This window comes from Triplophysa rosa, linkage group LG5 (genome assembly GCF_024868665.1).
Source record: "Triplophysa rosa linkage group LG5, Trosa_1v2, whole genome shotgun sequence".
NCBI lineage: Eukaryota > Metazoa > Chordata > Actinopteri > Cypriniformes > Nemacheilidae > Triplophysa > Triplophysa rosa.
In genome coordinates this window covers 2,291,637-2,310,052 of record NC_079894.1, presented here as the reverse complement: position 1 = coordinate 2,310,052, position 18,416 = coordinate 2,291,637, and the positions used below count along the sequence as shown (strand labels likewise).

At 39.6% G+C, this 18,416-nt stretch overlaps 3 protein-coding genes across 4 annotated transcripts; 2 read left to right on the top strand and 1 right to left on the bottom strand.

Moving 5' to 3' along the window:
• The first annotated feature begins 540 nt into the window (after positions 1–540).
• On the top strand, positions 541–5,430 carry si:dkeyp-68b7.5 (zinc finger protein 8). 2 transcript variants are annotated; one of them, XM_057333079.1, is made up of 5 exons: positions 541–1,771; positions 2,153–2,238; positions 3,846–3,954; positions 4,060–4,110; positions 4,296–5,430. In XM_057333079.1, the coding sequence occupies exons 1-5, from the start codon at positions 1,504–1,506 to the stop codon at positions 4,817–4,819; spliced, it is 1,038 nt and encodes a 345-aa protein (XP_057189062.1). In that variant the 5' UTR covers positions 541–1,503; the 3' UTR covers positions 4,820–5,430. The 2 variants fall into 2 exon arrangements, with proteins under 2 accessions (XP_057189062.1, XP_057189063.1); XM_057333080.1 differs by having other exon boundaries at positions 544–1,771; positions 3,885–3,954.
• Positions 5,431–8,633: 3,203 nt separating this feature from the next.
• si:dkeyp-68b7.7 (zinc finger protein 182) lies at positions 8,634–12,484 on the top strand. Its single transcript, XM_057333076.1, has 2 exons — positions 8,634–10,471; positions 11,429–12,484. Exons 1-2 carry the CDS (start codon positions 10,183–10,185, stop codon positions 12,247–12,249), a joined length of 1,110 nt encoding a protein of 369 aa, XP_057189059.1. The 5' UTR covers positions 8,634–10,182; the 3' UTR covers positions 12,250–12,484.
• A 1,046-nt stretch (positions 12,485–13,530) lies between these two features.
• Positions 13,531–17,480, bottom strand: LOC130553863 (ankyrin repeat domain-containing protein 34B). The gene is made up of 2 exons (XM_057333066.1): positions 17,164–17,480; positions 13,531–14,888 (listed from the first exon to the last, which is right to left on the bottom strand). Exons 1-2 carry the CDS (start codon positions 17,300–17,302, stop codon positions 13,540–13,542), a joined length of 1,488 nt encoding a protein of 495 aa, XP_057189049.1. The 5' UTR covers positions 17,303–17,480; the 3' UTR covers positions 13,531–13,539.
• Positions 17,481–18,416: the final 936 nt, after the last annotated feature.

Here is an 18,416-nt window from a genome sequence, read left to right as displayed (position 1 = left end):
TTGCTAAATATTAGCACACTGTGAACACTGATTACTACGTTGACTACATTTATAGCAGCATTTTATCTTGGGAGTAATGTGAATATAAGATCAGTCTTTGTGTTTAATTGACGTTTATTTCAACTGCCAATCTTTAAAATGTAAAAACATGCCGTTATTATTTCACCAACTGTACAGCAAATGCGTTTGGGAGATGTTTGTTTACATGCAGCATAGATGTAACAGGTAGGGTGACCACCACCCACAAACCCAATGTGGGACAGGTAATCTGTTTGTGTGGGACAACATTGAAAATACGTAAAACTGTGATATAATAACAGAATGAAAACATTTTAATATAATTTTTTATCTTATAAAAATATATTTTTATTTAGTCCATTCCAACTACAACATAATCAATGCATAGATAAAATGTTAAGATAAAACAATTTTACTGGCGATTTCAACTTAAGGTTCACTGTCTCAGACGTGGAGTTATCATGTTGTACACTTTGAAGATCTTCTCAAAAAGAGAAAACTAAAGAAATAAAGAACAAACAATGAAAGAGAGTTTCTATTTTCAAAATGTTTTATTGTTAAATAATGTATTTCATGATTTGCAAATTAGTTTTATTTTAATACGCTAACCACAACCTATAGGCTAAACACAGTTTCAAAGCCACACAGTTTACGATGTTTTAGTGACTTTTTATTCGGCAAGTTGACATGGGAGGATCGCCACCCGATCTACTGACAGACGTCGCAGCTGAAGCTGACTGAAATCACTGCCTTCTTCTCATACATTGGATAAAAGTCAGACTTTACAAAATAGTTGCGTTTGTATGAGCTCGTTGGACACTGGTGTGCGCCGGGTTTGACACTGCGCTGTAAAATAGTTAAATAAACACTGGCGCAAACAAGCGTCTCGTGTGCGTTTCGGGTTAAATAACGTGTTTCTTAATGTGACAACTAAAAACCAACAGACTGATGAAAATGCGGGACATTTTCTCAATATGCGATGTGCGGGACAACGCAAAGCGGGACGGGTGGTCACCCTAGTAACAGGAGATACTGAAATGAATGGGCTTCAGTGCAGCGTTACGAACTATCGGACGCTGCATGACGCGAGTTACTTCCGCATTCCATTCTTACTATGGAGGTGAGTGTCGCTCATATTCAACGGCTCTGTTTTTGACCATATTGATTTTTTGATAGATTTTGTGTCATTCTAGTAGCATACATGGCTTTGCGAAATCACACAATCCGCATTACTATTGGGGCTTGCCGTTGTTTTCTCTAAACGAAGATTTACGGTATTTCAAAAGCAGCGATTGGTCCGTCAGCTTGTGACGTTACTTCTCCAGCCGGAAACTGGCGATTGTTTCGTGAAACCCGTATGTAAACACAATACATGCCGCACTATTACTGACAAAACAAACTAAAGCAAGAGTTGTGTCTAAAGAAGACTGCCTCATACCCACGTGCGACACTCCTCGCGAACATTAGACTTGATTTGTGAACATTATGTCCGCGTCTGTTGACATCCACGCGCAGCTGGCGTCGATCATCGAGCGCTACTCGAGATGCGCGCTCGTGGAGATGAGCCGAGCGGTCGAGCAGGAGATCTCACGGAGACAGATGGAGGTCGAGCAGGAGATCTCACGGAGACAGATGGAGGTCGAGACGCTGCTGCTCAAACTGCAGTTTGCTGAGGGCGAACTGAGATCAGCCCGACAGAACCCGACGAACCTGCGATCCGTGGCGACACAAGCCAGTGACGCTGCACACAGAGGTACGTCACATCACATCTCAACAACACGAGTTTGAAAAACTTAACTTCGTGAAGACACCATCACTGAAATAATCATAGATTTAATGGTCATAATGGGAATTATATGCTATACTGCTGGGAAGTTATCCTACAGGAATAGGCTTTAAGGAATTTTGTAATGGTTGTAATGGTAAAACCAGCTGACAGTTCATACTGCTATTTGTAATTAATTAGTTTTTTATTTCCATACAGTGAACTTGTCTGGGAAAGAAAGAGGGCGGGGGTTAGTTGTGACAAACAAATGAGCTTTTTTCTGCATTGTTTATTGATCAACCTACCTTTAAGTCTTCATGTACATGTTGTTTCAATGTGGTTTGTTGGATCATTTCTGTCTCTCATCAGAGATAAACCTCGATCTTGTGAAGTTGAGTGAAAGTCATGATGAAGGACACACAGATGATTCTAATGTGCAGACCTTCACACGGAATGTACCTACTTTTATTCATTAGATATTAGTTATTAAAGTGACCGTTCATCCAAAAATTCTGTCGTCATTTACTCACACTCTTGTCATGTCAAACCTGTATGACTTTCTTTCTTCCGCAGAACACAAACGAAGATATTTTGGGAGATATACAGTATATCGCGATTCATGCTGATTATACATGTCTAAATCGATTCTGTGTTTTCTGCACAGCTCTTCCGTGAACTAGTAGGAAGTGCTGCTCGATCTAAAATCACGACGAGATTGAGTCGTTTATAACGTGCATTCAACACTCGTCAAACACCATCACTATAAAAATACTTTATTGTCATGAAAATACCCGAAAAGTTTTGAAGAACAGCGATAGAATATGACCACTGGCATTTCCTGGAACTAATCGTTCTTCTTCTGTTTCCTATATTCAGAGTTTCTGCGCAAGAGCGCCCTCTGGCTTTCGGATGTGGCGGCATTAAACCGTAATTCATTGAGAAACTGAGAGCATAAATGAGCGTTCACACCAGACGTGACTTGCGCGAATAAATCGCGCTATTCGCGCGTAGTTGGACGCTTGAACATTTTGAGGTTACCTGCTTCATTCGCGTGTGAGATTCACTCCACAACAGACGCGAATTCGAGTCATGGGAGGGGCTTATGCCAGGCGGCTCCAGTCTCGTATATATACCGTATACAGTATAGCTCAAATTGAGTAGAGTGTTTTTTACAATTTACCAGATTGTCCGACCTCCTCACTCACCTTCTTCCAAGCAAGATCCTTTTAATTCCTGTTTCGATAAAAGTAAGATGTATCGTACAGCTCCGGGTATCCACATACAGCGACGATGATTTTGTCCTACATTGTTTCGGATTTCTGCCTCCACTCGCTACGTCGTAATCACGTCACTCCTAGAGCAAGCTCCTGATTGGCTAACGCGGCGCGTATATTCGCCAAAATTCAGATTATTAAATTATTATTCATAGATTATTAAACTCTCGTCAAACGCCCAAAACGCTCAATTCGCGCTGCAAGATGTCTATCGCGTCTTTGCATCGACTTAACATGTAAATTTGTCTGTGTACGTACGTGTGTGTGTGTGTGTGTCTCTGTGTCTGTGTGTGTTGGTGTGTGTGTGTGCGTGTTGTGTGTGTGGAGTGTTTTGTGTGTGGGTATGTCTGTCTTCTGTGTTTTCAACCTTTTCTTGTTTTTGCAGGTACAACTTTGATTGTTTTGCTTGTAGTCAATGTGTCTCATGTACAGCTGCTTTGTAACAATGAAAATTGTAAAAGCGCTATATAAATAAAGTTGAGTTGAGTTGAGTTAAATCACTCGCGCTTAACGCTTCATTCGCGTCTGGTGGGAACGCACCATAAGAATCGCGCGACATATCGCCCAGCACAGGACCCCATTCGCTTCTATTGTATGGACACAAAACCAATGCAAGTGAACAGGGTCCAGTTAACAACATTTCTATAAAATATCTTCTTTTATGTTCTGAGGAAGAAAGACAGTCATACAGGTTTGACATGACAAGAGAGTAAAAGATTACAGAATTTTTATTTGAGGGCGAACTATCACAAGCTCTACATTAACGTATAAAATGTATTATTTCTTAGTGTATGTTGGATAGTGACTCGATTGATTCTCAAACGCAGGCAGATGGAATCAAATCCGTTCAGATCAAAGAGGAAGAGATGGAGGATGGACAGTGGGACAGTGGAGCGAGTAAAACATACATACATCATACTAATCATTCTGTTTTACATCTCTTCATCATCTCCAGTGTAATGTTCTTGAGTTTTCAACCAGTTTGAATTATTTTTTTGCTAGTGTCTCCTACGTTGGCACCAGAGGTGGAAGATCTGGACACTTTCAGAGATGGTGAGAGCGTCGTCATATCAGCACCAGTCCAATTCATTCTTCTTTAGAATGATGTTGTTTGTTTTGGTCAGAAATTAAGTTAAAGAAATAAATGAGAAGCAAGGGAAAGTATTTTTATTCACGATGTTTCATCCTCACACGAAAAAGTGTGAAAAACCTAAAACTGGCTGTTCTTTAAACTGCAGGTGGCGAATTAATCCTAACAAATAAAATGAAGTCCAGTGGTTTGTGGAATTCACCTGTTTCGGAGGAGTTCCTTTTAAACCCAGAAGCCCACAGTCTGGATGCATCTCCTCACGCCACAGCGGAGCGACAAGTCTCGGGTGTTTCTTCAGATGCAAACTCGCAGCGGCACGTCCAAGACCCGGACAGAACTCCGGAGTTCTCCCCGCGCGCCGTTCATCACACGCTTCCGCCGGATCACAGAGGACACGAGAGAAGCTCGCGCTGCCCTCAGTGCGGTAAGACTTTCACCACGCGCTTCTACCTGAAGATCCACCAACGAATCCACACGGGAGAGAGGCCGTACACCTGCCCGCAGTGTGGCAAACGCTTCTACTGCAACTCCCATCTGATATCACACCAGCGCTCGCACACCGGCGAGAAACCGTACAGCTGTGAAGAGTGCGGCAAGTCCTACTCGCATTTAAACTCTCTGAAACTCCACCAGCGCAGTCACACCGAAGAAGAGGTCTATGCGTACTGGTAGCCTTGATCTTCAGAAAAGAGTTTGTTCGATCGTTCGCTGAACACATTTTTTATAAAAACTTCCGCGTGGAAGTGTAACAATGACGAATACTTTTCTCTTGTTGATGATCAAAATTGACATTTTTGTCTTAAAGGGACACTTCATCAAAAGTGAATATTGTGTCATCATTTACTGACCTTCAGTTGTTCCAAATCTGTATAAATGTCTTTGTTCTGATGAACACAGAGAAAGATATTTGGAAGAATGCTTGTAACCAAACAGATATCGACCCTCATTGACTCCCATAGTAGAGTTTTCATTTTGGGGTGAAGTATCACTTTAAAGGGATAGTTCATCCAAAAATGAAAAATCTGTCGTCATTTACTCACCTTCAGGTTGAAAAATCACAAAATATGGAAATACAAGGTTTCAGAAGGACAGAGGCGATATGATGTTATATTTCATTGAAACATTTCATTTTTATTTTGTTGCTTGTTGGTTGTTATCCTCTGAAGTTTGTTTACACTTTATTTATTAATGTCAGGACTGAAGGGTGATTCATTTGTTTCCTTTAATGGTCTCTTTGTTCCAGCTGCTTTTTTGCTTTATCTGTAATAAAACCCTATGACTTACAGATCTGTATTGTGTCTCATGTAAACATTTATTTAGGAAGAGCCACAGTGTCCCGTAGTGTTGATGACACAAGTATGCGGACACCTGCCTCTGAGAAACAGGTTTGGCTTTTCAGTGAAAACAAATCTTAATGTTTCGAAACCTGTTTAACCATTATTCTAGAGCAGTGGTTCTCAAACTTTTTTGCAGGGTGCATCACTTTGCGGCCCCCCCAAATGAAGACGTATAATCTTTAAAAATTTAATTAAACCAAATACATATTCAGTTATACAATGCTGGAACATCAATTCTTTTGGTTGGTGGGCTTATTTTTCTGATGTTTGATTTCACAAAATGTATGATACATTTCTATATTTCATAAAATGCCACAAAATCCGTGGCCCCCCTGAATCCATCTTGAATGGAACCGCTGTTCTAGAGAATTCTGGGCTTTTAATTTTGTTGCAACACTTTGGAGAGAGTCCCTCACTGTTCAAGCATGACAACGTCCACACAGAACAGTGAAAGAGCATTGCAAAGACATACCAAACCTGTTATGTCTCTTTAAATGATTTCTATTAGAAGTTTGTAAGGGTTTTATGTGAATTATATGAACTCCCACATGAAAAAAAAACCCATAGTAAAATATCTAGATACTAAAGCAATTGTGAACACTCCTAAAGTAAATATAACCGTATACAGTTAATCGATTTATATGGGTAATAGTATTATACAGAATACGGTAGTTTATCGATTAATTATGCTTCACTATAGTAAATATTGCTGTATACCACAGTACATTTCTATAAGAGGGTGAAGATTGTCATAATTTGACACAGATTTGACAGTTGCTTAAAAAATTTAATTCCCCGTGAACCGGAAGTTGCAATCATTTTGACACATTTCCGAGTGAAAAGGAATTTCAAAGGAAAAAATTAGCGGGCGTGGCTTGCGTTTTTCACTGCTAATGACCCCTTTAATTTCACTGGGACTTTAAGTGAATGTGTTTTCAAAGTGTTGCAATCTAATTATATGCAACACATTGGCCTATGTAACTATATTTACGTATAACATGAACGTTAACAATTAAGTCATATTAAACACATCGTTCACGCGGTGCCACGTTCAGCTAAATCCTTTCTGTTATTGTGAAACATTTGAAGAGTTTGGTTCCAAAATCTTGTTTTTTTATTGTGCATTCCAATTAGTATCAATCAAACTGCAGTTGGTTTGTTTTGATTTAAGCCAAAATCACTCAAAAAATAGAGCTAACTAACACAATAAAAACATGGTAACATAATAAAAAACATTAAAAGTTATTTCATTTTGGAAACAAACTCTTCATTTATTCTCTGTTAACTTATTTCTGGCTCAGTTTACTGTTGTTTCTGTAGGTTATGGCAGTGCACTTTGATTTGAACATATTTTATTTAAATTATTGAATGCATTTATACTAAGTTTATTTCGTTTTTTTAAATACCTTAAACATGTAGGCCTTCAGCTTTATGTTTACGTTCGATTTGATTCTATTCGTTGAATCCACAGCGAGACAGAATGCTTATGACGTCACCGAGTTCTAAGTGGCCTCATGAAGCTCGAGCGCAGCTCTTGAGGTAAACAGACGCGCGCTCTGACGCGAAAAGTCGGTATTTTGGTTTGTTTTTCGCACATAAAGCATTCTCGTCGCTTCAAAAAAATTCAACTGAGTCACTATGCGCGGATGGACCAATTTAACGATGTCTTTAGTACTTTTCTGGACCTTGGCAAAAACTGACCATGATGTCTATGAGGAGGCCTGGAAATCTCTCGGGTGTCACCCAAAATATCTCTATTTGTGCTCCGAAGACGCCGGAAGTTCTCTAAACATGTTTAACGTCATGTGGGTGAGTAAAACATCACACAAACTTGATTTTTGGGTGAACTTCCATTTTAAGTTAAAATGATATTAATGTACACATAATAAATGTGTGTTTGTTGTGTTTACAGCAGAATTTCACAGAAACATCAGAGAAGATCGAGAAGAAACCTTTACCTGCTCAGGCTTCACATCCTATTGCTCGGGCTAGACGCAGGCTTAATGTCACTTCTTCATCACAGCTTAGATTCATACCAGAACTCTTATCATGACTAGTGTTCATGTTAAGTTAAAATGATATTAATGTACACATAATAAATCTGTGTTTGTTGTGTTTACAGCAGAATCATAGAGACACATCAAAGTCTGAGTTTCCTCGGGTTTTGAGACCCGACAGGAGTCGTTCTCCTAATATGTCACAGGTTCATTTTACTGACTCGGACCTTTGAGTCTCGTTCAGCAAAATAAACGAATCTTTTTTCAAGTCATATCGTTAATTTTAGCAAAATATAATTAAAATGTTACATGTTACTTTCCTAACACATCTACTACTTATGCAAACGTTGATCACATTACAAACAATACAAAACTATAATGCTATAAGAAACAGAAAATATTAATTCATTGTTTACCCGGGTCTTTAGTCTATGATTAGCTCACCACACCTCTTATCTGACAAGTCTTCGGGTTTGACTCGTTCGTTCATCACGTGACAGCGTCGTAAGCTAAACCAATGCAGTCAGAGCCGGAAAGAGAATTGATTAGTTCACCTCTCGAGTCTTCGGGTTCGAGTCGTTCGTTTTTTTGTCACAGGACCCATAGAATGTTGCGCAATGCACATGCGCGACTGGACGAATCACTCCCCGAGACGACTCGTTCTTCCCGAGTCACATTAAAGATTCGTTCAAAATGAACAATCGTTCAAGAACGACCCATCACTACAGACAATGAGGTTATCTTTGTTTTAAGCTCGCGCGCTGCAGTGTCCCCTGTCACTAAAATAAATGTAGGTGACCTGCTGCTGATGCTTTTGTTGCCTTAAAATGGGTAACACTATTTCGATAGTCAACAACCCAGCTAACACAGTACGTTCTGACGACGTCGCCAGTTCGTCTTCATTTGGTCACCGTGACATTACTTTGTGACCACGTTCTGAGGACGTCTTTGCAACGTTCAGTTTCTTAGAATTTTTGCTTATGTTCCAGAAACGTCCTAGCCACGTCCTCAAATAACGTCGTGAATTAATCCCATGGATAACGTTGTAGCGACGTATTTTGGTCTTCGGATAACCTGGACACTGGTCCTTTAATTAATAAAATCGTTTTTTAAAATTTAATTAAAACAATTATCATCCCTCATATGGAGGATTAAATTAATTTGTGACTTAATCTGTGCGTTAAAGATTCTATGTTATGCACAATTGGAGTAATTCTCTATTCAAATATGTATAGAGCACAGTATAACGATTCAAAACTCAACACAGCACTGTACATCACAATCAGATATTTTATTTGATACTGTACATGACATAAATAATCAAAGACTTCAACACAATATAGAGGATTTAAAGCAGATATTTATTGAAAGAGATGAATAAACATTATGTTTAAGCTTAACATTATATTCTTGTCTTACCACATAAGTTTAGCAGGTTGTCCGTTTTTAAAAACAACATCAAAAGCTTCTTTAGTCACGTGCACAAACATCAGGGTCCGTTCATTTAAGAGCGCCAAATCGATCGAAAATCACTATGGGTTTACTCTCACATCTATAAGGTATAAAGTAAATAAAGAACATTAATAAACAGCTAAAGTAATATCAGGCAGTGACGAAAAACAAGACCGTTAACGTTTAAATGATGCGAGCGCGCGGCTCTTTGCAGAACAGAAAAGGCACGTGCGCGCACCTATCAGACCTATCAGAAGCGCGCACTAAATAAATAGAAACGCGGTTTTAATTGTGGTATCGAATTAAACTCCTGTTTAATAGCTGTCAGAAGTCGGATTTATTGCATTCGTCTTGACATTATAACAGATTTTACTCTGATCATAAATTTTCCACAATAACAAAATAAATAGAAATGACCAGGTTCTTTAATCAAATGCCCAGGTTATCTGAAGACGAGTACATCACGTCGCTACGACGTTCTCCATGGGATTAATTCACAACTTTATTTGAGGATGTGGCTAGGACGTTTCTGGACGTAAGCAACAGATACATTAATTAAAGGACCAGTGTCCAGGTTATCTGAAGACCAGTACATCACGTCGCTACAACGTTATCCATGGGATTAATTCACGACGTTATTTGAGGACGTTTCTGGAACATCAGCAAAAATTCTAAGAAACATAACGTTGCAAAGACGTCCTCAGAACGTGGTCAAAAAGTAATGTCATGGTGACCAAATGAAGACGAACTGGCGACGTCGTCAGAACGTACTGCGTTAGCTGGGATTGTATGTATAAACAATAAAATATGAAGTATTACACCGTATTTACTTTTTTTACTTATTTAAGTTTAAGTCACTTTTGCAGGAAAGCATAAGACAAAACGCAAAAATAAATGTGGTCATAAATATATGGTTTTGTATAATATTAGGCCTACGGCTTTTCAAACGGCAAAAATCTGCATTTATGAATAAAACTTAATACAGAACAATTCATTATAAATAGTCTAAAATGTGTTAAAATAATCCATTAAAATAATTATTTCAACGTAACTTATTTAATTAAAGGAAACATAAATCCCTGGCTTTTCTTTCAAGTCTAACGTGACGTTGGCGGATGTTGTCAAATCAAAACCGGAAGTCCGCCCGTCATACGCAGATCTGCACGAGAGATGGTTTTACTCGGTTATTTAATTTAAATATTGTTTTAATGTTTCTATTATACGTATATGTTTATACGTTTATGAAGAGATGAGCTGTGCAGTGATGTTACAGACTCAGATTTCCGCCATCTTGGATGTGCTCGTGAAGGCGGCGGTGGCGGAGATCAGTCAGCTGCTCGAGGACGATGCCGCTGCGCTTCATGACGAGATCCAGAAGAGAAACGACGAGATCCAGAAGAGAAACGACGAGATCCAGAAGAGAAACGACGAGATCCAGGGACTGAAGGCTCGTCTGATTCTCACCGAGACTCAACTACAGCGACTCACTGCGGACAGATGCTCCGTGGCCGTGCAGGTGGAGATTATGGAGGACACTAGTAAGTGTGCACTACTGAGTGCCAAACATCCTATACTATTCTTTGAAATTCAGTTCAGTTGTTGCATTATAGTTGTTATACATTATTTTGTATTTAACTTATTTGGGGACTGTTGGATTGGGAGTTATTCGGTATAGTAGAAGAAGATAATGGACACTAATAAGTGTGCACTACTGAGTGTCAAACGTCATAAATGGTCTTCTGTTAGAATTCAGTCAAGTTTGTGTATTTATTTGTTTCCTTTTTCTGCCATTTGGAACTGTTTTGATGAAAAAGAAGAGAAAAGTATTTTTAACTATTTCTATGTACATTGTTTTTAAAACAAAAGAAAATTCATACAAAAAAACTTAAAGTCCCAGTGAAATTAAAAATGACAATTCTTATTTTTCATGAAATATTGCAGCGTTGATAGTAAACAGCTTATCAACGTGGGTCATTTTCTTTTTAAAATTCTTGTGCCCTCATAATCTTCAGTTAAAGTCTGAAAATGCATTTCCGCCCTGAAATGACGTAAATTAGACGGCTTGGGCGGAGCATCCGTTAACTCCTCCCCTTCAACTGTCAGTCTGCTGCCAGTTTCATTTCAGTTGTTTTTAAACATACTTAAAAAAATGTATAGTACAATGCAATGCAAGTCGCTTTGTATTAAAGCGTCTGCCAAATGCTTAAATTTAAATGTTTTTATAATTTATACATCCAATCAATTCGCAGTGAAAAACGCAAGCCACGCCCACTCATTTTCTCCTTTGAAATTCCTTTTCACTCGGAAATGTGTAAGAATACGGAAGTAAACACGATCGCAACTTCTGCTTCACGGGGACTTTAAAGTATTCTTCCACAAGTTTGTAAAAGTTGTCAACTGCAAATGAGCTGCACACATTCAGATTTGCATTTAAAGAGATTTTTTCTGTCATTTAAAGACCAGCTATAACAACAGATAAATATGTTTCTCCGCAGGTGTGACGGTCCATTCACAAAAGCCCCAAGCTGATCGTTACGAACGGGAGAAGACGGCCACGACCAGCCCAGAAAAAAACTTCTCAGAGGAGAAGCCACGCTTGTCACACATCACCGGAAAAGAGGAGGAGATGATGTCATCAGAAGAGCTCAGAGCGCCGCCTGAAGATGAGGATCTCAGTGGACTTGAATTTGAGATGAAGATCGAACAGGTGGAGGAACTCGTTGATCGGAAACTAAATGAAATTCAGGCAGAGCCAAGCAGTGACGGACAGAATCACAGTGAACATCATTTATGGCCGTCGGGAGGACGTCTGGAGAGTCACATGGAGTCCGAGCATCGATCGCAGAGTTTTACGGACTCATTCGTGTCGATGGAAGATCAGATGAGTTCGGGGTTTTTTGGCTCTGGTGGGATGTTGGACAACGAGAGCTTCAGCACTTTAGGAAATAAAGACATTGAGTGCAGCTTGAATGTCCTGACACGACAGGATTCCCACAGACGATCACCAACACTGCCCACAACCGGCCAAATGGACTCAGATGCGCTTAGCAGATTTTCATCGACTCATTCCAGCTCATGTTTGCCGAAAACATTCACGCACAGTGTGTATGTAGAAGACCACCCGCGCAGCCACGCGAGGCCAAAACCGTTCCGATGCGAGGAGTGCGGTAAAGGCTTCACGCAGAAAACACGCTTAATAACACACAGACGTGTACACACGGGTGAAAAACCCTTTCGCTGTCAGCTGTGCGGTAAGACATTCTCCAGACAGGACAACTGTCTCCGGCATGTGCGCTTGCACAATGCACAGCGCTGATAACCGCACACGCTAAGAGACGACTACTTTTCTCTGTCGAAGTAACATTTTCAGAACTGTGCGTATGTTCAGTTCTGCACATTGAAGCTGTGATCTGTAACTTTTCTCTCTCTGTCTGTTTGAAACATTATATTAAAGGGATGCTTCAACCAAAAATGACATTTCGCTCTGAAAGGGATAGTTCACCAAAAAATGAAAATTCTGTCATCATTTACTCTCCTTCAGTTGTTCCAAATCTGTATAAATGTCTTTGTTCTGATGAACGCAGAGAAAGATATTTGGAAGAATGCTTATAACAAGACAGATTTTGCCCCCCGTTGACTCCCATAGTAGGAAACATTACTTTATCATTTTTTTGTTCTGTTAAACACAAAAGAAGATATTTTGAAGAATGTAGGACAGCAAACAGTACTGGGGCACTTTTGACTATTATTGTATTTTTTCCTACTGTGGGAGTCAAAATCTGTTTGGTTATAAGCATTCTTCCAAATATCTTTCTCTGTGTCCATCAGAACAAAGACATTTATACACATTTGGAACAACTCGAAGGAGAGTAAATGATGACAGAATGTTTATTTTTGGGTGAAGTGTCCCTTTAAGGTTACTTCTCACATTTTAAGTTTGACTTGAGGTGGAGTTAAATGATGTCAAACTAACATTTCCTGTGAAATCATACCCAACAGCTCACATTATGAATCATTATTATAGTTGATCACCGGGGTAAGGAGACAGTTTTGGTCTTTTGTGTACTCGTTCGATATCTGATTTTTGTTCAATTTTAAGCAAAAAAGTGACAGATTGCAGCTTGAAAATATACATGTTGATTTGCTGAACTAATTTTAGAAGGTTGCTGGTTGATTCCTAGGTAAAGTTTGTCATTTTAGAAATATACAAATACGGTCCGTTGTTCCTGGGGGTCAAACATAACAACATTGACGCGAGTTTGGGGCGGGAGGTCTGTTTGTGTTCGACCAATGAAAGATAAAGGAAGTGTTGTTTATAAACAATTATTTTTGAATTTCAGTAGTTGTATTTAATATTTCGTGTCATTACAGAAGTGAATTGGGCTGCTTCATCTCTTTGTCATTGTCGTGTTTGTTTTGTTTACATGCAAGTGGTGCCTCAGAAGAACTTGACCTCATTAGTGATGTGATGCTTCAGTATAAACAAAACGTTTTGTACAACAACCAACCACCAATAAAAACGTTGGACCAAACGTAAATGTTCTGTTGCTGTCTAAGCTTGCTTACATCTCGAAATGTGTTTGAGGTTTTCATTTAAAGACACATTTCAGGAAAGAAAGGTGGTCTCCTCTGAAGCTCCGGTCTGTCGCGTCTGCTCCAGCTGAACAGAGTGACGGCGTATCTGACTGACATGAGAGTTTGGGTCTCTGGATACGGCTCGCATGGAAGGGTGACCGGGCAGAGGGGGCAGAAAACCTTGGCGGGACTCGGGTCTTGTGCTAAATTGATCTCGCGTCTTCTTTTTGTTCAGTGTTTTGCAGTCGTGAAGTCCACAGGGAGGCGCGAGGAGCAGCGATCTGGTTCTGTATATGGATGGGAAGCGTATCCCGCCGAAGGATGCGGGAGTCGGTGCTGGTGCGGCGGGAGGCTCGTGTAAGCGAGTGTCTGAGCTGGACAGAGTCAGTTTCACAGACGGCAGCTGAAGTAACGCTTGACTTTGAAGGTCGGGCAAAGTGTTTCTTCGGTTTTGCAGGTGCTCTTGACCTGATGGATTCTCTGTGGGATTCCTGGAGCACACTCCTGCGTCTTTGGGTTCGAAATCCATTTTCTTTAATCTACACGTTCTTGAAAAACCTCTGCTAACAGATGTCTGATCCTCTTCAAAAGTTAAATCGCGTTCTTCGAACGTTCCCGCCAGGTTCTTCTCGTAGGTCTGAGTGAGATGGGCCAGGTTCTGGATGGCCAGCCAGGGCTCGGAGTGCAACCTTTGACGGTACGCGGTGTCGCTCCTCGGCAGGACGGGAGACGACGCGCCACCTCCTCGAAAATTAAAAATGTTTTCTCCATCAGAGTTTGGAGAGGTGGTCTTCAGCTCGATATCTGAGGGAGACATGCACGAGACGGGTGAGGCGATGGGTGACGGGAGAACGTTCAGGTAACGTCGCGTGACGCTGCTGCCGTCACAGTTCAGATCTGTGGCGATGATGATGATGTCTCGTCCTTTTGCTCGACAGGCGTCCAGCAGCACCTGTAGCGTGTCCTGATGTTGAGCGTTTATGGCATACACCAGAGCTGAAGCTCCGCTGTAGTCCTCCATGCTCGGATCGGCTCCCGCCGCTACCAGAGCGGCCGCCACCTCCGCCCCGGCCCGTTCCATGCAGGCGTACATGAGCGCGGCGCGACCCGTCTTGTCCTGAATGTTTGGGTCTGCGTGGTTATGAAGAAGAAACTTGATCACTCTTAACATTGTCGTTCCGGACTGCTCACCACGAAGAGCACGACAGGCGGCCAGCAGCGGCGTCTCTCCTCTCTGGTTGCGTTCGTTCACCTGCGCGCCTCCTTCCACCAGCAGACGGACCAAACGGAGTTTACCCAGATGAGCGGCGGTGAGGAGCGGACTCCCGTCCATCAGGTAATCCTGAGCTTCTGTCATGACCGCTGCCGCTCCTCGGTTTGCTGAAAACAAATTCACAGCTGCGGTCAGAAATATCTGTCTAGGGCTGTGAAGCCATTCAATTTTTTTATCTAATTAATTACATGATGTGGCGATTAATTAATCAAATTAATCGCAACTTAATCACACATCACATTTGGGGCCAAAATATAATTTGAAGCCATAACAAGACAATACAGAAAGTAGCTTCAGATGTTCAGAAGCTAAAACGGCCATCATTTTGTTTTTTTCAGAAGCTGAATTTGTTATAATTAGAGAACCAAAACAGTTTGGTTACTAGCATTCTTAAGAAATATCTTACTTTTCCCCAAAGAAACAGTAATTCAAGTTTGAAACGACATAAGGGTTAGTAAATGTAAATAAGATGAATTTTTGGGGGGCAAACTATCACCAATTTATTAGTATTGTTATTAGGGCTGGGTATCGATTCTGATGTTACGATTCGATTCTAGTCAATGATTATAGATTCAATACAAGTCCTATAGATATTTCTAAAAAAGATCAGTAAATATCAGATTACAATGGTGAATTTAAAAATGAAATGAAGAGCCACAAACCTGTACATTAAGCTTTAAACACACTTGGGTATATTGAAACAGAACAGTCGCATACCTCGATCAAACATGATCCAGGTTATTTTACATTTAAGATACAGAATTTTTTTTTTTACAAAATTATCTGTAAAGAGAGGCTGCAATCATATGAACCGCTGCCTTTTATGTGAAGGTGATGTTCAAATCGACGACACACCCGTATCCGCCATGTTAATGAAGCAATGAATGAATGAACGTTATGCTCCCTGTTGTAACATCCACCCGTTGTAAAAAGAAAAGTGACATCTAGTGGATAGTAGTAGCAATAACATGCACGTTAATGAATGTTCAGTGCTTGCGGAAATATGAAAGGAAAAAAAATCGATTCACGGCCTTTGAGAATCCATATTGATCGACCGCATTTTTTTGAAACGATTAATCGATTTTTCTTTCTTTTTTTGCCCAGCCCTAATTGTTATTATTTTACTTTTTTATTTTAATACTGTTAAAATTCTTTGAAGTATTAAAATAATTCATTAGATTCACTGAATACGTTCAGGAATGCAGTAAATGACTCTTTATGAATGAGCCACCAATTAATTGATTCACCCAATTGATTCGCTCAAGAAACGTATTGATTTAGAAGCGAAACCACGCCGTGTGTTCCTCAGAGACGCACAACACTTCAGTTTTCAACACGTTAATTATAATTAACGCTTTAAATGCACAGTCCTAAATTAAACTTGAGAGAGATTATAACTTTCCCATGCACGTGGGGTATTAATCACTAGCAAATGAACTCCCATCAGTGTCTCAGATATTTCTCTTGAAAAAGAATCGTAAATCTCAGAAATGTCGTTAAGAGTTTCGGGAGAGATGTCAAAAACTGAGCTCAGATTTCTCACGTCTTCATATTATTGAAGATCTGACTTAAAAATGATTTTACCTCTACAAACTACATTCATTTTACGCCTCCACAGTCTTCATGGGTTTCAACTTTTACACGCTCATTTGAGTCTGTTTTTATGTCCCTTGAGCAATTTTAGAAGAAAACGTTGATACTTAAATACAACAAAACTGAGAAATCCATCAAGTCTTCTTGTGCAGTCAAATGTTCTCTGGGTTCATACAAAATCATCTAGTTAACAAGATCACATTTATCATACATATACGTTCGACTGTGCCGTCATTGCAAAGGGTTTCAGAGGCTACGGATCATCTCTCTTTTGCACACAACAGTGTTCAAAGCTGATCTTGCTTTTGGAGCGTAAAATGTCAAAGTGTGAGGGCATCGCAACAAAAGCCGCTTCTAGGATCTGTGGCTTTGAAATGCCTTTATCTCTACAGGTGTGAGGATTACTACTGTAAAGTACAACTTGAAAGAGGTTGATGATGCTGTGACGCTCATCTCAGAATACTGACACTTCCAGTATTAAATACACATGCAGCATATCATTTGATGTGCACTATTTGTGTCATTAATTCAATTCGCGTATGATGTATTTTTTTGTAAGTTTGTAAGTTTTTCAATCACATGAATAATGCTCTGGTTGTTACTATAGCAATGTGCTCAACAGTTTTCAGTTCTACAAGTATTTTCTCGAATCACTTGTTCGTTTAGCAGAAAACCGTATGTTTAAGATCATTCAAACAACGTGTTTCTGAGGCAGTGCTAAAACATCTGAAACATCTACATTTATGTAAAGAAATACAAAGCCAGGATTGTAAGGATTTTGTACTGTACCTGCAGATTCAGCTGCGATGATCTCTTGACGGTGCAGCTTCACCTGTAGATGCTGGTGAAATGAAAGATGAACGCGTTTGTGTCTGTGCGCACATCTCTCTAAAGGTGAACAGTCAAGCACACATGTGGACACTGACATTTATTAAGTACATCCATACATGTCTATCCAGAGAGTACTGTCCGTAAAGTATTTCTTTCAGTCAAGTCAAAGTTCTGGCCATACGCAATTTTATACACTGTCCTTTGGACATACATGTAGTATTATGTCATGTGAATACATAAGTGTATAGCACTGAAAAAATGAGATTTTTTATTTAGATGTGTGTTTAGGTAAATTTATCATTTTTGTTTATTTCTTTAAACGAATGACATGTCTCCCGAATTTCAAATAAATGTTGGTTTTATTGGCAAAACATAAAAACCGCAGACAGATCAAAAGTACAGAAAGGAAGACGTTTATGTTTCCAAACCTCAACTACTGCATAGAAAACAAGTTGATATTCAGTTTAAACGACACAGTATTAGTGTTTGTACATATACATGGTCTGCTCTCAGTCTTTCACACTGCTGTTGGGTGACTTTGTCACTCCCAAGGTTTGTTTTTGTTGGAATTTAACAGACACTGAAGTGGAAGAGTTGCAGTTCATGTAAAAAATTGTCTCTTCATTTTTTTGCTGCATGGTTTATAACCACCATAAAACAGGTATTCCACACAAAAGAATCAAAGTTCATCACAAATGGGAATTATCCAATTTTTCAACAGTATATTACCGCATCATAAATATACCGTATATGTATGTAAATACATTCATCATCTTTCAGAATACAGTTTTTTACTGTAAATTAAGGTGTACTCGAATATTATTATGGCAGTGTGCATCAATTTTTTTCCCCAGATGACCTAAATGGGGTAATGCAAATCCATGCTTTAGTGAAAGACATCAAATTGAATTCAACTCAAATATGTAGAAATAATAAAGAAGTGATTGCGTTGACTATAGTAGGTTACTGTAGAAAAACCAAGGTTTTGCAAAGTGTAGACTAATCAATACACACAAAAAACAAGCTTAATTTTTGTAATAATGTATGTATCCTCTTGATCATTTCATTTAGAAGATTTCATTAAGATGAACTGTGCGTAAAATGTATGCATTAGATACTCTTATTTGGATTAAAACAGCTGATGGTCAAAACCGACTCTCTGTCGCAGTGTATTCCTGCGCGATTGAACGAACGAACGAACGAACGAATGA